The following is a 22042-nucleotide window of genomic DNA, read 5'->3' on the forward strand; positions in this document are numbered from 1 at the left end:
CTTTACTGACAAATCTTCGGTGTGTGGCAAGGGCACGCCGTGGTTATTACCCTCGGGAGTCGTTGTTTAGGTGGTTACTAACGCACTGTTGTTTTAGCCCCAAACATGCCTCTGTGTGTCCAGAAACTGTGTGAAAGCAATTTTAGCCCCAGCAGCCTCGCACTGTGAGCTCCAGCGACACGCTCCTGATCAATGACATTACTGCAGCAAAACCTCACTAAACGCCTGCTGTCTTCCTTCTAGAAAACCCTGGCTGAGAATGACCCAGCAAATGCACAACTTAAGCCTGCTGCAGAGCAAAAAGCACAGCATGCCCTCATCCCCCAACGCTGCCAAGAGGCTGTACAGGAACCTGTCAGAGAAGCTGAAGGGCAGCCACACGTCCTTTGACGAGGCTTATTTCCGCGCCCGCTCTGACCGCCTCAGCCTCCGCAAGGCCTCCCTGGTAACTCCCTGATCCCCCTCACACTGCCAGTGCACTCTCCTGTTCATCTCCTTATTCTTTTAATCTGTACAATTCTCATCTATTCATATCCTTATTCAGCTGGATTTTAATCTGTACAATTCTCATAAACTCCCTTTGTTCCCTGACGAGCACCGCGCGTTCTTCCCATCCTTAACGTTTATGATCCTTTGTCAAAACAGAATTTGACCTTCTTGAAGGGTAAAGACAGGCTACCTACTCGAGTTTTATTCTAGGAGTTATGGCTACCCACTCAAGTGATGATTCCTTATTCTAGGAGTAAGGTTGTAACTTGGCACTTCCATGACAAAACGTGAATTAAATCTATCAATGCAAGTGTTTCTCTTGCAAGAAAAGAATAAAAAATATTTTGAGAAAAGCGAAGGTGGCTTTAATAGAAGTTCCCATTTTTTTCCAAACAACAGAGGAAATGGAATTTTCTGGCATGAGAGATAAATGCAAAGTTATTCCCAGACTGTGGTGATGGTCAGTAGGTAAGACTATGGAAGAAAGAGATCACAAGTCTCTTGTGAAGGAGTCTGGCCTGGGTACCCCAGCCATTGGTATTGCCAAGGGGGGACATGCCAGAGCAGTGTAGGCAGAATGAATGTCAGTCTGTGAGCATATCTCCTGACCAGTGCTTATCTAAATACACACTTTAGATTACATATTTCTTCAAACATGAGCTCTTCTGTCATACTTAACTAATGAGAAGAGAAATTGCCAATGAGCTGAGCCAAAGGATTGAGGAGCAGAGCACTGCTGGTGGGGGCCGAGTCCTCTGATGAGCCTGAGGCAATAAATTACAATCTCAGCTCTGTCCCTCTCACTCTGCATCGGTCAGCAGTGGGAGTGCCTATTCCATCATCATTAGGAGACTTGATTTTTGTTGTGTTGATGGGGATTGAATGGGATACAGATGTACCTGTCCTAACTTTGTACCCCCAGCCCACTACTGTGATGGGAGTGTCATAGCTCTTGTCACTGACAAAGACCCAGCAGAGGAACCTGTAGGTATCACCAGTCTGAGGTCTGAGGTCTGAGCTGGTGTCCACAACAGACTCCCACTGAACTCAAAAGACTTTGGATCCCATTCTATTCATTCTGTTTGTTGTTTTCCCAGTTTTCCCTAGAAATGAACAGCAAGAAAACCATTGATGAAGGGGTGGAAATATTCCAGGTCAGGTTGCTAGCTCATGTATTTTCTAATCATTGAGTTTCTGTGCAACTGAGCTAAGTCAAGGAATAAAATCATGTCTCCAGACAAGTGAACGATATTTGTTAGAATTTGTTTTCTTTCAGCTTTGGCTAGTGAAGAGTTTTCTTTCCACTCTCTCTTGCTGTGCAACACTTTCCATTCAGTAAATTGTTGTCTTGCTGCAGACATAGCAATGTCCCAAAATAGCTTTATTCTTGAATTCATGTTTATCAAAACAAGTCTGCAGAAACTACTTTACCACTTTTTCCAACTCCAGTAGTACATAGTGGACTTTTTCAGTCAAACTTAGAGCAAATAGCTTGAAAGGGGCACTTCATTTTAATTAAGCTACATAAGATTGCATTTCTAAACACTGTGGCACTGAATCACTTACTGGAACATGGTTATTACTTACTGCAAAGCAATACTGTAGTTCTTTTCAGTATATACATTTGTGCATCACAGTAACACCTAAATAAATTAATCACATAGCACAGCTGTCCAGCTAATGATTAGAGGCTGCAGAACTGAGTCAAGGAAAAAGCAATGTAAAAACTGCTCCAAAACTTCACCCAATATGTGATTCAGTTTCTCTTTGAATTTACTGCTTTTGTCCTTTCAGAGCAGAAGACAGTTATGTAGTAAAGGTAAATGATGGCAGAAATCAGAAGACCCTTTTGGTATTTGTGACAATACCAGGTGGAATAAACTAGAGCACGGGGGTCTCAAGCTATTACTCCTTATTCCTGTTCAGATTTCTTATCCCTGGGCTGCAGATATCTGAAAAATGAGTTTTCTACATGGAATGTGATAAGCTTTTTTGTTTAATTTTCAAATACATTTCTGTTTTCTGTGTGAAAGCAAATAGTTGGGGAAAAGTTGGTTAGGTGTGTAGAATGTTTATTCTGTACTTGAAGAGCTGGGGTGGACGTAGACTTCCAAACAGGGAAGTTCACTAGCATGGGTGAAGATGTAATAGATACTTTGCTGCCTCTCCAGGATGCCTTTTGACTGTCTAGCAGAGTTTGATGTGCTCTGCTGTGGATGAGGGATGCACACATGACCAGTTAGAAAGACCACATCATACATCATATCCCTCAGGATTTTGCACTCTTTGAAGTTACAAGACTTGCCAATGTATTTGAGCCTATTGCTTCTGTCTGAATTGCTCATTTGGAAAACCTGATATTTGCAATTTGGTCTTGTAGTTGCTTGGATTGGATGAAGTAGCTTATAATATTCATGCTCTGTTTCTCATTTAATCAGTGCAGCTTTTTCAATCAGGTTTCTAATGAAATGAAGAAATAGAAATTTGCTTTTATTTTTTTCCCTTTTGATGAAACATTCTTGCCAACAGGTCAGTTGGAAGGAGCATTTACGACAAATTAACTTAAACATGTCCTTAGATTCTGCTCAACAACTTAGGGCCAAACTTTCCCAAATACTTCAGGTATTTCATTTGGCAACCAGAAGCCCAAAGATGCATTTTCAAAAGCACACTGGCAGGTTGAAATTGTGATAACTGAATCAAAAAAACCCAGTTTAAATCAAAGTTTTTTAAAATAATTCTACAGCAATCTGACACGTAAAATCTCTTAAGGGGATGTGTGTGTGTGTGTGTGTGTGTGAGTATCGTTAAAAAGGACCAAATGCTTGTAATCAGCCATAATTTGGGTTAAATTCAGCTGTAATAGTGAAGTAACCACCTCTCTTTTATTATCATGTAATAATGAACTTTTTGATTTATATAATAGAAGAAACTTAGGAGATGTAGTACAAGATTTCCTGAGTTTCTCACAAAATTGGAATTAAAGCCAAATAATGATTCTGAGCACTTAGAGAAGCACTCTACTAATGATAACTCATTTAACTCCTGTGCATATATATAAAGCCAATTAAAAGAGTGTTACTTATTCTGGTTTTAGGAAAGGGAAAACCATGTGTGCTACCAGTGCCACAGAAGGGAAAATGTGAAGAGAGAAATAACTACCTTCATGTCCTGAGTGAGCACCATGGTCTTTCACTCAGTAATATCATCAGCTTTACCTTTTTGTTCTGCTCCCAGACTGTTTCCAAAAATGAACTTAACTAAAAGAAATGCAGACCAATGCAGTCATTCAGTTTCCTTCAACCAATTCCCCTTGTAATATGCCCTTGACCAATTCACTGCTAAATATGTAGATTTTCATAGCTGTGATCAGTTACAAGAGTAAAATGCTTTTGCTTGATTTCTGACTGGATCGAAATGCAAATGATTCTGAAGCACAATTATCCTGAAGATCCCTGTCAGGCTTGAAAATTTCTATTATCCTGAAGACCCTGTCAGGCTTGAAAATTTCTGAAGACACTTTTACCTTCAAGCACACTGAAAAAAAAGCCCCTGCAGAACTGATCAAATTCCAAGGAGGAGCTGGGCACTGTCCACTGTCCAGAACTGTTTGGAAACCCTTAATCCATGTGTTTTATGAGGAGACAAAAGATGTTCCAGAAGATCAATGGTTGTTTCACTGAGAGCAAACTTGGACATGGAAATGCCCAATAAAACTATATCAATTTTAAAAAGAAAACAAAGTTTTAGAGTGGTTGAAGTGTTAACTTCTAATCACAGTAGAAGGTGGTTTCAATTCCATATTCATTTCATAGAATAAAGAGTGCATTCTGTGATGAGAATTTTCTCAGTGCTCCCTCCCTGTGGTTTTGGGAGCTGGTTTACACTATGCATCTGAATCTGTGCTCTGAGCCCTCCTTGCCTTGCTGGGCCTCTTGCTACTGCTATTTCATTCCAAAGAGGGAAAAACCCTATTGGGTAATTATGGCAATGGGACACTGGGAGAGAATTTAAAGAATCTTGGCACATAACTTGTCATTACTGCAGGCTCCAGAAGGATGTTCTCATAAAAGAAACCTGCAGGCCCTGCTACTCTCCTGCACCTGCTTCTCCCCAGCTCAATTAAGAAACAACAGGGGCCTTTGTATTGTGCCACTCTTTTATCTCCTTGACATTGGTAAGGAAAAGGTTCAGTGGTTTTCCCTGCCTCAGACTTGGTGCCATGAAAGTTCCCAGATTTGGCTGTCATTTTTTCAGTCCCATTTCTACTTCTGTTTTTAAGGCCTACTGGGAGGGGTTTTCTGCAGAACTGCCTGTGTGATTTGGATTTTCATCACCCGATTGTAGTTTTCTGCTTGGAAATTTGAGTTTGAAAAACTCAGTGGTCCAAGGCTCTGCCAAAATTGTAGTGTATCATCCAGTTTCACACTGCAAACATAATGTTGCTCATAGAGTTTGATTACAGGACAGATGTCTAAAGAAGAATGTGTTTGACTCATATGGGTTTGAATCTCACTTGAAAATTCCCACAGACCTGAAGCAATTTCAAACACTCCAGGGATAGACCAAGCTCAACTCTGCTGCAAACATTTGCCATGCTTCAAGCTGAGCCTAAGCTGGGGCTGAAGGAGCAATATTTTATTTTGAGGCACAATCTCACAAAACCCAGTTTTTCTCTATTTTTAAAGCACTAACATAGGAGAAGTTTTACTAAACTTTTGTCTTTATTGACACACAGAATTTCCAGTGCAATGAAGCCATGTTTGAGGCCGTAGAGCAGCAGGACCTGGATGCTGTTCAGATTCTTCTTTATCAATACACACTGGAGGAACTGGACCTGAACACACCAAACAGCGAGGGGCTCACTCCCTTGGATATTGCCATTTTGACAAACAACGTCCCCATTGCCAGGACCCTCCTACACGTTGGAGCAAAGGAAAGCCCACACTGTAAGTAAAGAACACAAATTGACTTAGATAATTGCTTGTATGAGATCAATTCTGCTGTTTTTAGGGAAAATCAATTACAGGACACACAAAAATTGCCTGGTTTTATCATAAGGCTGATTATAACAAGACTGCTGGAGGATATTTGCAGCAATATCTGCTTGTTGAATGTGTGCTCAGTTGATCTTTTTTTTTGTTCTCTGTCTCAGATACACCAACTAATGCATCAGGTTGAGCTTCTAATGTGATTAACACTGAAGCAACTAGGTTAATAGCAATTTTGAGAAAAATATTTAAAAATATAGCAACAGGAACTCAGGGATTCAAAGATTATGGTCTGAAATGTAGAGTTTGTCATAAAAAATGAAAGGATGATGGGCTGTCTAGACTTTGCTTTATTTTGATTATCCTTCTGATTTTGGCTATGCTGCCTTCAGGAGGCCAGTTGTATTGCAATCTATTCCTTCCATTCCCACAGACCCCTTACTGCTGGTCTTCAAATGGCCTAAAATTCCACTTAAATGAGAATTTCAAAGTTCTACAGAACTAGAGAAAACCTGAACACAAAACAGACTTTCCCACTTTACTGGAATACCAATATTGCTTATAACTACATATTGTAGTTATAAAACTTCTTTGTATTCCTTCATGGGCCTTTTTAATGCCCAGTTTGTGGGTTAGAGGGTGACTTACCAACCCAATTAATCAACCATATACCATGACACAAACTCTGACGCCTTACGTGAGTCTAAAAATACCCCGATGTAAGAGAATTTGTTTTAAGCTGTCAATGCCTATATTTAGGACATTCCCAGCAAGGCTATAATGAGACTGTGTTTGAGGGGTTCGGCCACTGCAGACTCTGCCATTAATTTGAAGTTAGTTAAATTAACAACATTTAGTGCTGGCATGTCAATCTCAGTGCTCCAGGAAATTGCACCTTGAGGCTACTAACATTGCCAGTTTTTTTCACTGGAGAGTGTGTGTGCATGTGCATGTCGAGTTTTTTTGCCAGACCCTCAGTGTTGGTACACCTTTATTGCTTTTCTATATCCACAGCACTTATATTATCATTTATTCTGGCCTCCTTTAACCTTCCCTGGAGATTTTTGCATAGTGTAGCTGCTCAGTGAAAAGAGTTTTTTAGTTTTATATTTATTTGTTTATTTTTCTGTCATGGTTCATGACTGAGGCTTTAAAAAAAAGTGTGACAGCATTTAGAGTACATGATTGACTGCTGAAGCAACATTCATTAACCATGACAAATCTAGAGGAAAACACAGTCTTGAGTGTTCTAAACAGCAGTAAAAAAGACTAAACTAATTTTTCATTGACCTCATCTGTAAATAAATGTAGTCTGATGGCAAGCAGGGGCGATCATAAATTAGTATTCATTTCCTGTAATTAATGCAAACATGCCTATGAACACAGAGAATATGAATATATAACCACCTCATTTCCATTTCAAAATATACCCACCAAATTTCCACTTCACTTATCTTGATTTTTAGTTTTTCTGATTGAAATAATGGATGAAACATTCTCAGTAAAAAGCAGTTTGTTTGAGTTTCTCACCTGAAGGGTTTGCAGTGGCTGTTTGAAAGCTGAACGCAAAAAGTTATTTTCAGCCCTCAAAACAAAGGTTCACAGCATCTTTTTGCATGGCTTCACTCTTGTGGAACTGATGTCAGTCACTTTCTATTTTCTCCAGACTTTCTGCTCTGCTTTCCATACTCAACCAACCCTGTTCAAATTAAATCCTGTTTGTATCATCTCAGGGCTGCAGGAACGTAATCCAGCACCCAGCAGGAGCATTTTCATTTCTCCATGGTGGGCAATTGAGCAAGACTTCTGCAGGATGGATGGGAGGGTAAAATCCTGACTCACCCAGTTTTGGGACTGGACACTTCATCTCTTAATGTGATTAGAAGTATACAAGACAGATGCACAGAGCTGGGGGAAGGCTAAATAGAGGAATTCCTCATTCCAAGTGCACACAAAAATCTTCCTTCACAGAAAACCTTTGCTTTTCCACTGTATATATTAGCTGTAGTGATCCAGCTGAAATCTCATTATAGCCTCTAACCTAACTCTGTAGAAAAGAGGATCTGGAGGACAGATAGCTTCCATCTGTATCACCTGGATTTCTGCCTGGAACAGCAGCAGATAAAGCAATAGAAAGTAAAACTATGATCTTCATCTCCACATGGAACTCAGATTGTATAAATCTCAACAGGGACCCAACATCTTTAAAAACAAAATAACTAAGATCAGAGAGTAAAGCATTTAAAATACTAATTTAGTTGGGGAGAAGACAAAGTGTTATCTTTTCAGTTACTATTAGTCATCATATCCTCATGATTTGGTTTGTTCATGTGAACCCAAATAAAAATAAGATTAAAATTCCCACTAGCTGAGTGGACACGTTTCCAGGACTCAACAAATGTGGATCTGAACCTTGATTAAACAGATAGAGCCAGATCCTTATTGAGAACTTGAACCAATGCCAATTCTCAACCACCTGAAACTCTGGCACATAAAATCTTCTTCCTCAGTCCTGTTGTGCTATCAGATGTGTTGCATGTTTATTGTAGGTATGGATCCAGGAAACCCTATCGCCTCTGGCCTCCCAGTAAACAACAGTTCTGAGGATACCAGCAGGTTCCAGGGAGCCTGGCCATATGTCCCTGATGTCCATATGAGGAATGATCAAACTTAAGAAGGATGGCTTCAAGCCAGCTTCTGAAAGCAAAGTCTTAGAGACAAACATTCTTCAAAAACAACCCTTTGGATGTCAGAGGTGTTGAGTGATTCTTTGTTCTCCTGTGGCTGTAAAGATGCCAGGGCACTTTTCACATCAGGGTTATTCTTAGACTCTGCTAAACTCTGCCTGTCATACTTTATGAGAGACAGAGGCAAAAGTTAAAATGAGAGGTTCAGGCTGGATAAAACAAACACCTTTTCACTCTAAGTACAGTGAAGCAGTGGAACAGCCTCCATCCATCCTGGGAAGATGTCAAGACCAGACTGGATAATGCCTTCAGCAACTCAGTCTGACCTCTTGGCTGAACCTGTTTTGGAGAGGATTGGTCTAGAGAAGGTCCTCTCCAATCTAGTTTGTCTCATATGATCTCAGTTTAGAAATAACACATGCATATCCACATACATATTTGCTCCTGTGGTGTTTTAGTGTCAGAAGCCTGTCAGATTTTGGTGTTTAATATGGTACCATTTGATTTTTTCAGAAATGTCTGATGCTCTGGACTTGTGCAAGTGAACGATGGGTTCAGTCTATGTCAGATTCCTGCTGTTCCTGTGAAAGACATGGGGCAACCAAGAGCCTGCCTGTCCCTACTTAGCAATTCCCACGATTGCTAAGAAAAGCCACATGTGCCAGGGCACTAATTTTTGTAAAAAGAGGCCCTTTAAATTAAGGCTATCTCCGAGCTCTTCTGAAAAAACGCCAGGCACCAGAGTTATTTTCTGTGATTTCAGAATTCCTTCTTTTGTACACTATTTCCTGTATATTGAACACCAAATCAGCACTTGCATTTCTATTCAATTAAACATCTTTCAAAGTCCTACTTTCTAAACAGCAGATTGAACAATTTTAGGCTAAGACAAACTCTAAAAATAGGACTTGGTTCACCACATTTCACTGTATGTTCAAGGGGCTTGTTTAGGGACTTGGGTAAAATCAAACCTATTCTAGTTCGTAATCTATGTGATCCTCATTTTCACCTTGATGTGGCCCACAGTAGTTCACACAGAAAATCTGAACTGCTAAACATCAAAATAAAATTATTCTTAACACTGAAGGAAAAAAAATCTCCATGTGTCAAGCCACTCACTGCCTGTCAGAGGACTAATTAAGTCTCACATGGACAAAGCTGTGGCACAAAAAACTGGAGATACATTCTCTACCAGCCATGGACCTGAGGCACAAAAATTCCTTATTTTGCCAATTAGATCTCTTCTTGTTTGTAGAAGTTTATATACTGTGTTTGTAACCAGTACAATCTTCTTCCTTTTCTATGTAAATTTTTGATATTATTCCAAAGCAGAGGTCAGAGAGCTTATTATTTCATCTAGGTTTTCATATTCCAACTTAAAACAGATATGCAATTTCATTCTGCTTCAAACATTTTTAAGCATATTAGAAATACCAGAAGAAAAAATGTGGTGAATTTATTCATGTTGTTAATGTAATTTAAATGGTCAGATCTTTAAATGGTGTAATTGGCATTGCTCTGACTCACTTGATGGCAGGACAATATCTGGAAGGCAGAATGTGCAAGGGCTTGACCTTACACTTGTGTACTAGTTTGAAAGCAAACCAGTGGGAGATCCTGAGCCAGAAATACAATTTAATAGGAAAGTTAAAATGAGTGCAATCATACAGAAACACTGACAGAGCCAGAATACATCCTGACACCTGGTAGGTCAGGTAGCAGTCTGATTAAATGGTGGCTGCAGTCTTCTTGGAGTGATAGATGTGGTTCTGTTGAAGCAGTGATCCTGCAAAAGGGTTTGATCTTCCTCTGAAGGTCCAGTGGTGGTTATGGATGTCTTGTCCTCTGAGAAGGCTGATATTGGCTGTGGATGAGGCTGGCTGTGGTGTTCCACACCTCAGATTATATATAGGTAGGAATATTTGGCTCCTCCCCCCGGGCAGAACATCCCACAATGGGATGATGATATTTTATCAGTCAGTTTCATGAAGTTTCATGGCCCATTAACAAAAGATATCAGGGATGAGTCATGAAGGAGATAAGGAACACTGCCCCACCTGGTTTTAGCAGCTTATGAAGATTGTGATAGAATACCTACCTTTGATACACACATACATCTTATACAATGTGTTTTGAGCACGGCCAACATTTTGCCAAGCATTTCCTATTTCCCCCTTTTCCCGGCAGTTGTGACTGTGGAGAGCAGGTCTGTGCACCTGAGCACCCTGGTGCAGGAGGCCCAGCAGAGAGTGATGGAGTTGTCTGCACAAGCAGTGAGTGAAGGGCTGGGCACGGAGAGCAGCGAGAGGGAGAAGCAGCTCAAGGGCTGGGAGTGGAGGGCCAGGCTCTACCAGCGCATGAAGGCCGGCTACGAACACGCCCGTGAGTATGTCACCTTCCTCTCAACCTGGAAATGAAACTCCAGGTAATTTTAGTAAGGAGGTAATATAAAAAGAGGGTCTTTGTTTGAAGGCTTTCAGTGGCAGTCATGTTCACAAAAGCCCACCCCTATAGGGATGAGGACGTTTTTATAGGTTTTAGGAAATTAATGTAATGGATAAAAAGCACCGATTAGGAGGGAAGTGGTGATGGCAGTGCAAGTCAAGCCCCTTCTCTGGAGCCCTTTCCTCTGCACTAGATGTGCTCTGTCCATGCAAATGTATCTCAAAGAGTTGTTCTCAACCTTAGTTCCCAGGAAGAACCAAGACAGCACTGGGGCCCTGCACCTCCTGGGGTTTGGAGCTCTGGAATTTTTTTGTCTTTCTGCTTAAGGAAAGGCTATGGAAAAATACTGGGGAAACAGGATACTAATACAACAGGCTACAGAGCTACAAGTATTTGTGTGAAAAATAGAGAGAACATGAAAAAAGGCAAAAAACAAATTGCATCGAGTACAGGGAAATAGTGAGATTCCAGGCAGGAATCTGCAGCTGAGAACCCTCTCCAAAGATGCTGATCCTCACGGCACTGCTGTGGAGTGGGAAGAGGTTGGGGTGAGGAAACTGAGGCACAAAGGTGAAATGGACTTTCCATGAGGGAGAGGGAAATGGGTGTTAGAATAATAAACATCAGAGAGCAACAAGCACATGGCTGCATAAAATAAATAAGACATCCAACATCCCAACTCTTTGTTCAGGTTGCAATGATTCTACCCCGCTTATCTCCTTTCACATTTACTCCTGGTTCTCATTTAGCATTTCCAAAATTTAAAACAGGATACTGTATAACAACATACAAACAGGCAGGAAGAGGGATGGGGACACTGGCCTTTTCTCTGTTGTAATTTGTTTATTTTTCAAAAGAAATTACTATTTTGGAATGGGATCATTCTAAATATTTTATCAAGCTGTGAAACTTCATTTTGCACATAAGTGTTGTGAAAATTTAACCTTAATTTTGGTAAGCACTAATCTTAATCTTGGTATCCATTTCATCACCACAGTCACAAATTGAATCACTTTAAACAGTTGTACAAATGAGTCTGTATCCAAATTAAATGGGAATTTGGGCCCAAATTAAGGAGTAAACAGGCCTGAATTGTTTCTAAACATGTGGATCTTTTAACTGTTTCCTATGTGATGAAATACTATCATTGCCATTAACATTTTTACAGCCTTCTTTATATGAATGTGCTTACAAATAATTTTCTCAAATTTATTGTACGCCGAGGTTATTTTTTCAAGATAAATGTAGTGCTCCTTCTCTTAGACACTAAATACAGGAAATACAGAAGTAGTGGAAGTTAATATACTGATTTTTTAAATCAATCCCAGCAGTAAGTCATGACATTTTGTGTTTGATTTCTGAATTGAGCCTGATTGATATTCTGCAAATTAAGCTTTTTTTTTTCCCTTTTCTTTTTTAAACAAAAACGTTAGGCCTCATTTGAAAACTGTATTTTGAAACTATTACACCAAAATAATTGTGGAATTTGAAATTTTTGAATCCCAATAACATAAAGATGTTTCCTGGTTTTTGATAAATTTGAGTTTGTTAGTGAAACCATAAAGGTTTCATTAGCTTTTTGTGGTTTTGTCCTTTCTCTCTCCTCCTATCCACCCCAAGAGATTTATAGGGGCTTTTCATTGACATAATTAGCATGAATCTGTTTTATTGGGTTACATATATGCAGGAAGATATTTTTAACCAAAAAGGAGCCAAAACCCATGATAGAAACAAATGGTGTCTGCAGGATATTGTTAGCAGGGGCACTAATTAAAATGCCCAAAAGGCAGAAAACACAAACACCTATAACCCGAAGCTCACAATTGCAGGGTGATTTTCAGTGGGTTCTTTGAAGGCTCAGGAACATTGTTTGAATAGGATTTGTTGTGCTGAAGAGCTGATGTTTTCTCTTCTCTCCCAGGAGCCCCCGAGGCGCCAACCAATGTCTGTCTCATGGTAACGAGCAGTACATCACTCACTGTCACCTTCCAAGAACCCCTCAGTGTCAACTCAGCTGTGGTGACCAAGTATAAAGGTACTGGATTTAGACATCTTTCACTCCCCTAACAATGTACAAAAAATTTGAGGGCTATGTAGCAACTGTATTTATCTACAAGAGATTATATTATGATGCGAGTAGTGTTTAAATGTAATTATTTTCCCAGTAAACAGACATAGAAGTGGAATTTTCTTGAAAGATTACCCAAGGACAAAATTTTTATTAAAAAAAAGAAAAAAAAATAATGAAAAGCTTTCTCCATGACTGCTTTGAAGAAGTTTGCTTGACTCACTGTGGTTAAGACATCAGCTCAATGACTGGGTTGAGATGAGCAGTTACAAAACACAAACTAACTTTTGGTGCCTGTGGGCTCCTGAAACCATGTGTATCCTTGTAAAAGCCAAACCCACACCACCATTCCTTAAAGGAATGCCTCTGGAAGCTGAAACTTCTGGCACGGGCATCATACAGCCCAATTAATTAGCTATTCCAGGGCTGCCACATCATTCTTGGAAGAGTGATACATTTGGGGTGGCACCAGTTAGTTGCAAAGTGGAATGAATAAGAAAATGCTTCCATCTGAATAGCCCTGTTTAATAGAGATGGTTTTAAAACACAATTTCTGTTCCACAGGAAATTCCAACATTAAGAAAAAAAAGCAACTTTTATTGAAGATTAGAACAAAAATGGGAATTTTTTGAATTTCCTGTTTAAAGGAACTTTCAGGTTTTCTACAATCTTTGGAACAGTGAGTTCTTCAGTGTTAAGCACAGCAATCCACAGCCTCCAGTGGGAGCAGGAATCCTCCCACAGGTCAAGGGACTGGGGATCTGAAGCCTTTTTGGCCCTGCCCAGGGGAGTGAAGGAGTGGGAGCCTGAAAGTCCTCTTAGTTATTTCCCCCAGATTCTCCCTTCATGCACCCTGCTGTGTTTGTTTCTTTGTATTGATCATTAAGAACTCCTTTCAGAGGTACCTAAAGCTAAAATTTCCATGCTCACAGCCAGAACCATCCTGGCTGTGTGGTGGGGAATATGTTTTATGTTTCCATGGGTGGGTGTCTCAGGGATAGCTTCAACAGGAGAAATTCAAAAAAGGTCCCAACCCTCGGGGGTCCAGCAGCTCCTGGAGCCCTTCCAAAAGTGGGACATGCAGTGCACAGGCTCCACTGCCATCAGCACAAGCTCCCAAAGCACTACAGAAGCTTATTTTGGACAAGGCACATTCTCTCTTTCTTTCCTCCTCCTGCTTCTGGTCACGGATTCCACTCATCACTGGCTGTGCCCAGCAAAACAATTTTGTTACATTCTATAAAAAAAAAAAACACTCCAGCCTCCCAGATACCACTGAGGCCATCAAAGTGATAATGCCCTGATAGCCTCAGCAGAAGGCAAATTACTGTATTACACCTAGTCAGCTGTGCAGTGCTGCAGGAAGTGTGATTTTCAAAAACATCAAAGCCCTTTAGAAGCCTAAATCTAATTTTCAGCAATGGGTTGTGTTGCCAGGGAACTAAATTTCATTTAAGAGCTTCCCACTGCCTGATTTACTTGTGAAAACAATACTTGGGCTCCTAAAACACCAAAGTTCTCTAGAAAATATCAGACTGTTCTTCGTAAGAGTTGTATTTTAAATAACCCTGAAACACTGTCTGCCTTCTAATTATAATGACCTGTGGTATTTTCACAGGAAAGCAAATCCCCAAACAGAGCTAATTTTTAAAAATCATTTTGTGAAGGTTGCAGTACTTTTTCTCTTGGGTATTTGTTTGGGTTGAGCCTGGTTTGTACCATGTCAGTGGTGTCCTGTTTTTGATAAACACAGCACTCAGAGAAATTTAATCCAACCTGACCTAACTTTCTAATCAGACCAGGTAGCCCTGCCCTGTATTTTGAACTACCCTCGCTCGTGATCATTTTATGCTTTATCAAGTTGACAGTTAGTCTTGCCAGAATATTCTTTTTAAATCCTTTGTCTCAGGAGACTTGCATATTTATGGTTAGATAAAAAGAAAGATCATTAATAGCTCCTTTTGGTGACTTTCAGGAATTAATTAAGCACTGGTTGTAGAATTGTTTATTACATTATGGAGTGAGATTCTTTGTGCTACTTTGAGGGGTCATAAAACGAACCTTTCAAATGATCACTTGCAAGAATGATTAGAACCAGCTAGCAATTACTAGCCCTGAAAGGAGAGCTTGATAACAAAAGTGTGAGGATCTTTTTAGTCAGATATATAAACCTCCTGTCCAGAAAACCACTGAAGCATTTTGCTAATTCAGGAACAAAACAAAAAAAAAACCAAAAAAAACCCCAAAAACAAACAAACAAAAAAAAAAAGGTTAAGGTGTTTTTTCCCCCTCAATACTTTACCATTTCTTTTTCTAAGCAAATTAAATTCAGGAGCTTTTGCAACAGTGATCAGGGAATACCTGCTCATTAACAGAAACTAATAATGTTCTTTTCTCTGGTCCTGAACTATAGGGAATAAAAACTGACATCAATTCTGTTCGATTTAGTTTAGTTCCCTAAAAACAGTGGAAAAACTGCCAATTCAATTTTTCCGGTGTCATCTTTCTCTTTTTTTTTTTTTTTTTTTAATATATTTTTTTCCAAAGCATTATTTGCCCAAATGCCTTTTAAAAACTGGGCTTGGAACATTATCATACTGTCTGCTGTTTTCCTGTGTGTGATCTTTTCCCTTGTTAGCTGTATAACTTACAAATAATCATACAGGAGAATAATACTTTGCACTCACTCTCTAACCACTAAAACCATCTCACTTCATTAGGAGATTTAATTTTAGCCACACACAGTGAATGAGTATTGACTTTGGTGTCCCAGCTGCATGGCAGCTCAGTGACTGCATTCTGTTCAGCCATTGCTTTAAGGAGCCAGAGTATTCTTTACTTCCTCTCCTGGATTGTTGTTTAATGTTGCAGGCACCATCCTAATGGCTCCCTTCAGTTTCCCTCTGGAGAAGGCTGCAGCGTGGTGGTGGCTGATGTGAAATGATTCCTAAGTATATTGTAACTTAGTAAAGTGTTTTGAGGCTGGAAGCAGACAGGCATGACATAAATCAATAATAAAAGTAATAATCTGCTCCATGCTAGAGAATGACTCAAAGCCAGAAACACCTCAGCCCAGCCAGTTTTAGGAAGGATGTGAGGCATCACTGTAATATTGAGAAAAAAAAAATTAAAAACCCTGCCCTTGGCTAATTGTGCCCTAGAGCAAAACTTCACATCCCACTATGGAAGTACTTAGGACCTGCTTTAGTTTTACATCTTTGAAAACACAATGAAAACATTCCACATTGACACACAAAACAACTTGCCACTGTTTGAAGCCAAGGAGAGAGCTTTCTGTTTACACCACCACAACTGGTACTGCAGGATGTTTTGTTATCCCAGAGCTGCACCACTGCAACCAGCTTGATGAAAAATACCCCACAGCAGCATAATCCAGACAGACAGTACTCAGCTCCCAGGAACATCCCACTGGAGACCAGCAGCAAGTGCTTGCTGGGCTTGTAAGAACTGTTGTCTCTCACTAATCAGCCTTTCTAGGGTTTACATGTTCCACACAACACATACACATAAAGAAAGCAGTTTTTTTCAAAGAAAAAAAAAAATAAAAGTAATGTTAAGTAATTTTGTCACACATATTTTCTGTGGATATTAAACCTGATTATTATTTTGCTTTTACAGTGATTAAGTACAGATAAACTTCCTCTTACTACATGATTTATTTTTTTTTCATTCATTTTCCATAAGAAGTAGTCACAATAATGCTGTGATCCCAAAGTACAGGATAAGGAAGAAAAATGGACATAGTGCTAATCACTACCTGGAAGGGATCACCATGCAATGAAAAATCTCTGTTTATATTTTATTTACAATTTTTAAACAAACATCTATATTCCCTTTTGAAGAAAAAAAATGAAACAGCTTGTATAACCCAAGTTGAGCAAATTTATTTTAGAGCCTGGAACTATTTAAGTTTGAAGAGAGAGGAAGAAAGACATGTTTGATGTAGCAAACAAAGCTAATCTTCTCTGTTTGGTTATAGCTGTGGATGCCAAGTTATTTTCCAGATAGTGATGCTGAGCCACTTTAGCCCTTTTTACCTTTTTGTTTAGTTTGGTGTTTTAGCAGAGTATTTCATGTTTGTCAGAACTTCCCAGCTGCCTTCCAGGATTTCTTTTGGATGGAAAGAAGACTTTTATTTTCAGTCAGCGTAGCTCTTTAAAACACAAAACAAAACAGGTTGGCTTAGATCAGGACAGGAGTTATGTTTTGCTTAAATTTTGACAAAAGGTCGTTCCCTGCCTTTGTTCTTCCAAAGCACTTTGTGGTCCATTTCAGAATTTATTTTTTGAATGAGAATAATTTCAATTGTCTTTGAGTCACTGTTTCAGTCCTGGCTGGATATGCAGCAGCCCCAGGATGTTGCTGTTATATGGCTGCATGAAATGGGTCAGTTCCAGTCCAGAACAGATCAGGACAATTTGCTGTTGTCATTGGGAGTCTCAGCTAAGGATGGGTGGGGCTCCCTTCACACTCAGGGTTGGGAATGAGGAATTCCTGGGCTCAGGAATGAGGAGCCTGGGCCTGTTTGAGACCTGCCCTGGAGCTCCAAAGAAACCTGGATCTGGGATTCTCAGCTGGCTTCTCTCCAGGTCGATGGAAAATTTACACTGAAGATTTCAGTGTGAAAAACCTCCAAGACTTTACAGGAGTGATCTATAAATTCTGATTGTGATTCTGCCTGTTTTATTCTTGGGTGTAATCCTTTCACAACCAAACAATCTCATCATTTTGTGTGGGCTTCTGCTTTCCTCCATGAGCACACAAAACCAGCAGACACCACACTTTTTTATTACGTATTTGATATGTTTATCAAAAGTTGGCCTTCCACGTTTGACCAAATTTGGACTTGTTCCATAGCAGGCTCCCTACAGTGATCCTCAAAGACCTAAATATACATATATATATTGCTATATCTCTATATATCTATATCTAATACCCATAGCTATATATATCTTTCTACACTTTGCTGACAACTGCTCACACAGCAGTGTCAGAGTGGAAAGCAGCAAGCCTGTGCTTTCTTTGACTTCTAGAAGAGCCCTGGTTATGCAAATGAATGCTTGTGCAAGCAAATCTTGTGAAAACAAAGCGCTTTAATAATAATAATAATACCTCTGTCTCTCTAAAGTAGATGCTGTGTCACTGCTTGATTCTGGTCTAGTCCATAGTGGAATTGAGCAGCATTCTGCTCTTTGTCTTGAAACCCTTTCCACTTGTTATTCAAAGTTGCTTTGTATATTTTGAAACTTGTTCTTTCTTTCCTCAAAAACAGTTCTTGCTCCATAAAAAGAAAAGAGAATACATTTCTTTGTAAGACATTTGAATTTATCCTGCTGAATAAGTGTGGTCTGATATTTTTTACAGTAGTTCATTTATGGCATTTTATTAGGTCTCCCGGGCACTTTATTTGCACGTTACATTTTGGTAGCTAACAGGACTGTGCAATTTGACTTCTATTTTTATGCCTAGCCAGCACAGAAATGTATAAAAGTTAAAACAAACCTTTCTATTTCTAGCTCCTGTCAATGTCTGTAGTATGTGCTGGACTTAACATAAAATTTAAGACCTTCTATTATTTAAGTTTGTTACGTATTTAAAATCACCTTTGAACATGAATCACATATTAAGTGATGGTGTAATTAACTAATGTAGCTAATCAAACATCGGTTACCCAGCTGAATCATTCTTTCCTGCTGCTTTGTGTTTTATAAGGATTTTGAACAGCAGCTCTGGATAAATAGCTCTGAGAAAACCCAGACAGACAGGCTCTACTTTTGTCTGCCTTGGTTTCTAAGGAAAAAGGCTCATATCATGATGCTGTTGAATTTTAGACACTGCTTTGCCTTTTACATTTGCTTTGATTTATCAAAATTAATGAGTTTTGGGTTTTTTTAGTTCCAGTTCATAGGTATGGCATAGAAGAGGTGAATCCCTAGTAGTCAGTGGCAAGACTGGGACTCAAGACATTCAGCTTCTGTCTTGAAGGAGGCCCATGACTTAGCAGATATTTTGATTAATGGATTTGGGAATGAAGACTCACTGAAGACTTAAACAAACCCAGAATGTCTTCAAAGGGTTAATGGCAAAGTTTCCCTGCTCAGAGCTTCCTCTTAAGTCTTCTCTGGCCCATCATGGACTTTCCTGGACTACTGACCAGCATCAAAAGTCTGGGTCTTATTTGCCTCCCCAGCCAAAGCCTGATCCTGTTCTAGTCATCAGATCTGACTCCCAGAATGGATGTCTGTAAATTTGGAATCAGGCCTTGGCATTTGCTGCAAGCTCCTACCTCGTGTATTGAGCATGAACTGCAGGCTTTCCTGCTTCCATGTATGGGTGCCCACTGAGTTCAGGCATGAACACCCCATCAGTTTGTGCATGAGCACCCAGTTAATTCACTAATGAACACCCATGAGGTCCCTCTTAACCCATGTCAGAGCTCAGTCAGTTCACACCTGAGCACCCACCTGGCTTGGTTCTAAGCACAGTGATGGCCATGGCTGGCAGGTTCCAGTATCAGAGGCAGCTGAAGGAGTGGGAGGAGGTCAGGAGAGGCCATGTTCTGCTCACAACTGGCCTGCCCATGTCTCAGTGTGATGGAAAACCCAGCACTGAGTGAAAGCGGCAGCAGAGAGAAGGGAAGCTGACAGTAGGAAAGGGGGAGTATAAGTGGGTTGAGTTCAGTCTAGGAAAAATAGTGGGAAGGTGTTAACTTAATTTTTTTTTTAATATATTTACTTTCTTGTCACTTTGAATGAATTATTCGAAATTTGTGTTAATGGGCAATAAATTAAATTAAGTAAAAACTCCCCACATCAAGGCTGTTTTGCCCACAACACCTGTCTGCATTGCTAGGAAAGGTGAAAACTCTTTAAGTTACTGTAGGGATTAGTTTATAAAGAAATAAAAGCCTTAAATATGGTTAATCAACGTCTATGCAGCAAAGTCCCTCTTTATATCACAGGAGAGCTAAAGGACAAGGAGTAGAATCCCATCAAACAGATAACTTGAATTAGTGTCTGTGTGTTCCCTCCCTTTGTTCCCCACACTGTGCAGTGCTCTGCTCTGCCTCCCACATTGTGACAGATCACTTTTCTGTGTGCATTTTCCCAGCTGCCCATTATTAATTAGATATTAATGTCATGTTTTGGGATGAAGCTGAGCCTGCCCCGTGCACCCTTCACAGCAAAGATCGGCCCCTGTGAGCAGGAGCCACACAGGTCACAGGAGAACAACGTTTCCACTGGGAGGGGAAGCTTGCAGAACCCAAGCCAAGCTTTTCTAGGATGTGAAGCCTCTGCATAAGAACCCCATTTATTCCCCAATCCCCTCTCACAGTTCTAACACATACTCTCTCTCACTTTTCTTTCCATGGCCACAGCGGGATATGTTTGTCATTTTAGGGCTGAGAAACAAATCTTGGCTGTTATTATAATCCATTGTAGCTTTCTAACCACTGGCCCACATTGGAAGGCTGAAATGTACACCCACATGGCACATTTTCTTAGTTATTTATAAAATGTTAGTAAGAAATGTCATTTTCACTAACAGAGGAAAAAATTTCCTTCTTGTACTGGAATAGCTGGCCTTATTGCAAACAGATAAAGAATTGCTGGGATTTAGAAAACGCTAAACAAATACTTCAGAAAAAAAGATTTTTTTTTTAATTCTCTTGGTGAGAATTTTATTAAAATTCAGTAAAAATAGTATCTTATAAATCATTTATACAATGCAGATTTGCTTTAAGATGAACTAGTGAAACCATGATCAAGCAAAGATGTGTCTTTGGCACCCAGCCTGCTGTCATAATGGTTCCCATAAATGTCAAGACATAAAATAGAGTATTCTGGCCTGGGTCAAAGGAACATCCAGAAACAGGGCCACAAGAAAGGTTATTTAACATCATCGGTTATTGTTAGCAGGCGTAAAATGCAAAGGAGCCCAGAGCTGTGGGGAAGAAGATTTACTGCAAATAAAGTATTTGATTATTAAAAAAAAAAAATCTCTGAAATAAGTATTGTGAAGATTTATAGCCATGGAAGTTCCAAATGAAGATGTGCTCTCTAGGAATAATCTAGAGGTGCTTTTTTTGGTGCTCTGTCTTGTGCTGCTCTGTCTTGTTCTGCTGAGAGGCCCTTAAACCCCCCTGCAGCCCTTCCCCACCACACCACAGCAATGCCTTGTTTGCCTCACGTGGGCAAAGAGCTGTTTGTTGGCATCTTTTTTCATTCCTCTTCAGCTTTACTGATGCTCCTACTAACCCAGTACAAAGAGTTTACAGAAATAACTGAAATGATAGTTAAGATCCAAAACAATGAACACTAGAGCAGTTTGGAGCTCAGGTTTTAATTTAAGCTGTACCTAGAAATACACAGGCCATGACTGAGTTTTAACTTCTGTGTTTGCACAAACTGCTCAGTGCCAAACATTTGTTTTTTTCCTAATGGAAGCATGATGTCAGTAGTCCCTACAGCTGGTATGATTTGTCTTTCTTCTATCATTGGAGGATTTCCAAATATGAGAGAGGCATGAACGCAACCTGAACTGAAAATCTGAAAAAAAATTGGGTTCCTTTCTTAAATCAGGCTGGAAAGAACTGTTGAAAACAGCAAGGAGGAGCTGACCAAATACTGCAAACAATGTTTTCCATCAGAGCTGGTGATGCTCTACACCAACAGATTCCTCCTGCTTTTCACTGGTGTTCAGGTCACTTCACTTGTTTGATAAATATTTGTTTAGGGTCTTTCATCCTGATTTTATTCATATGAATGCCAGTGTTTTACATCCTTAAATCCAGCTGCTAAGACATTATGAGAGCAAATCATTAAAATCTTTTCAGCAAGACCAGCAAGCAGAAAAAGATGGCATGAAGTGGTTTCTGGTGGTGCTCTCTGTCAGTTTTATATTTCAAAGGAAGCTAATAAATAACACAATTATTTGTTTGGGGGCCCTTGGAAACAGCAGATAAGACCACCATCATCCCAGGCCCTGGACATGGGAGGAGGGGAAAGAGACAGAACCTTTGCTGCCCAAGGCTGCATTAAAAGCTGGAGTGGCAGAACACACTGCCCAAGGTCACTCAGCAAGTCAGTGGCAGATGAAGGAATAAAATCCAGAATTCCAGCTCCATGCACTACTCTGCAGACCCCAACAAGAAGCAACAGAACTCCTCTCCCTCAGTCTAATTAATCTACTCAGCAATTCAGTAATTTAAGTGCAAGGAAAACAAATGTCCAGACAAGAAACAAATTCTACTGTGGCTCAGGCTATTTACTGAACTCAGGAGAAGGTGCTTTCCTGAATGAATCTACAATAGGGTCAGGAAGTGTTTTGTGTCTTCCTTT

At 39.9% G+C, this 22042-nt stretch overlaps 1 protein-coding gene across 1 annotated transcript in view; it reads left to right on the top strand.

The window, feature by feature from the left end:
- Positions 1-259: 259 nt before the first annotated feature.
- The window catches only part of ANKFN1 (ankyrin repeat and fibronectin type III domain containing 1), a gene marked incomplete at both ends in the record, with an annotated part of 57218 nt that continues 35435 nt past the window's right edge, over positions 260-22042 (top strand). Inside the window, 4 exons of the mRNA XM_083874784.1 lie at positions 260-445; positions 5228-5438; positions 10355-10549; positions 12534-12647. Of these exons, the coding sequence (XP_083730910.1) occupies positions 260-445; positions 5228-5438; positions 10355-10549; positions 12534-12647 (706 nt within the window). The remainder of the gene's footprint in view (positions 446-5227; positions 5439-10354; positions 10550-12533; positions 12648-22042) is intronic.

Source organism: Zosterops lateralis (genome assembly GCF_965231275.1).
Source record: "Zosterops lateralis genome assembly, chromosome: 18".
Taxonomy (NCBI): domain Eukaryota; kingdom Metazoa; phylum Chordata; class Aves; order Passeriformes; family Zosteropidae; genus Zosterops; species Zosterops lateralis.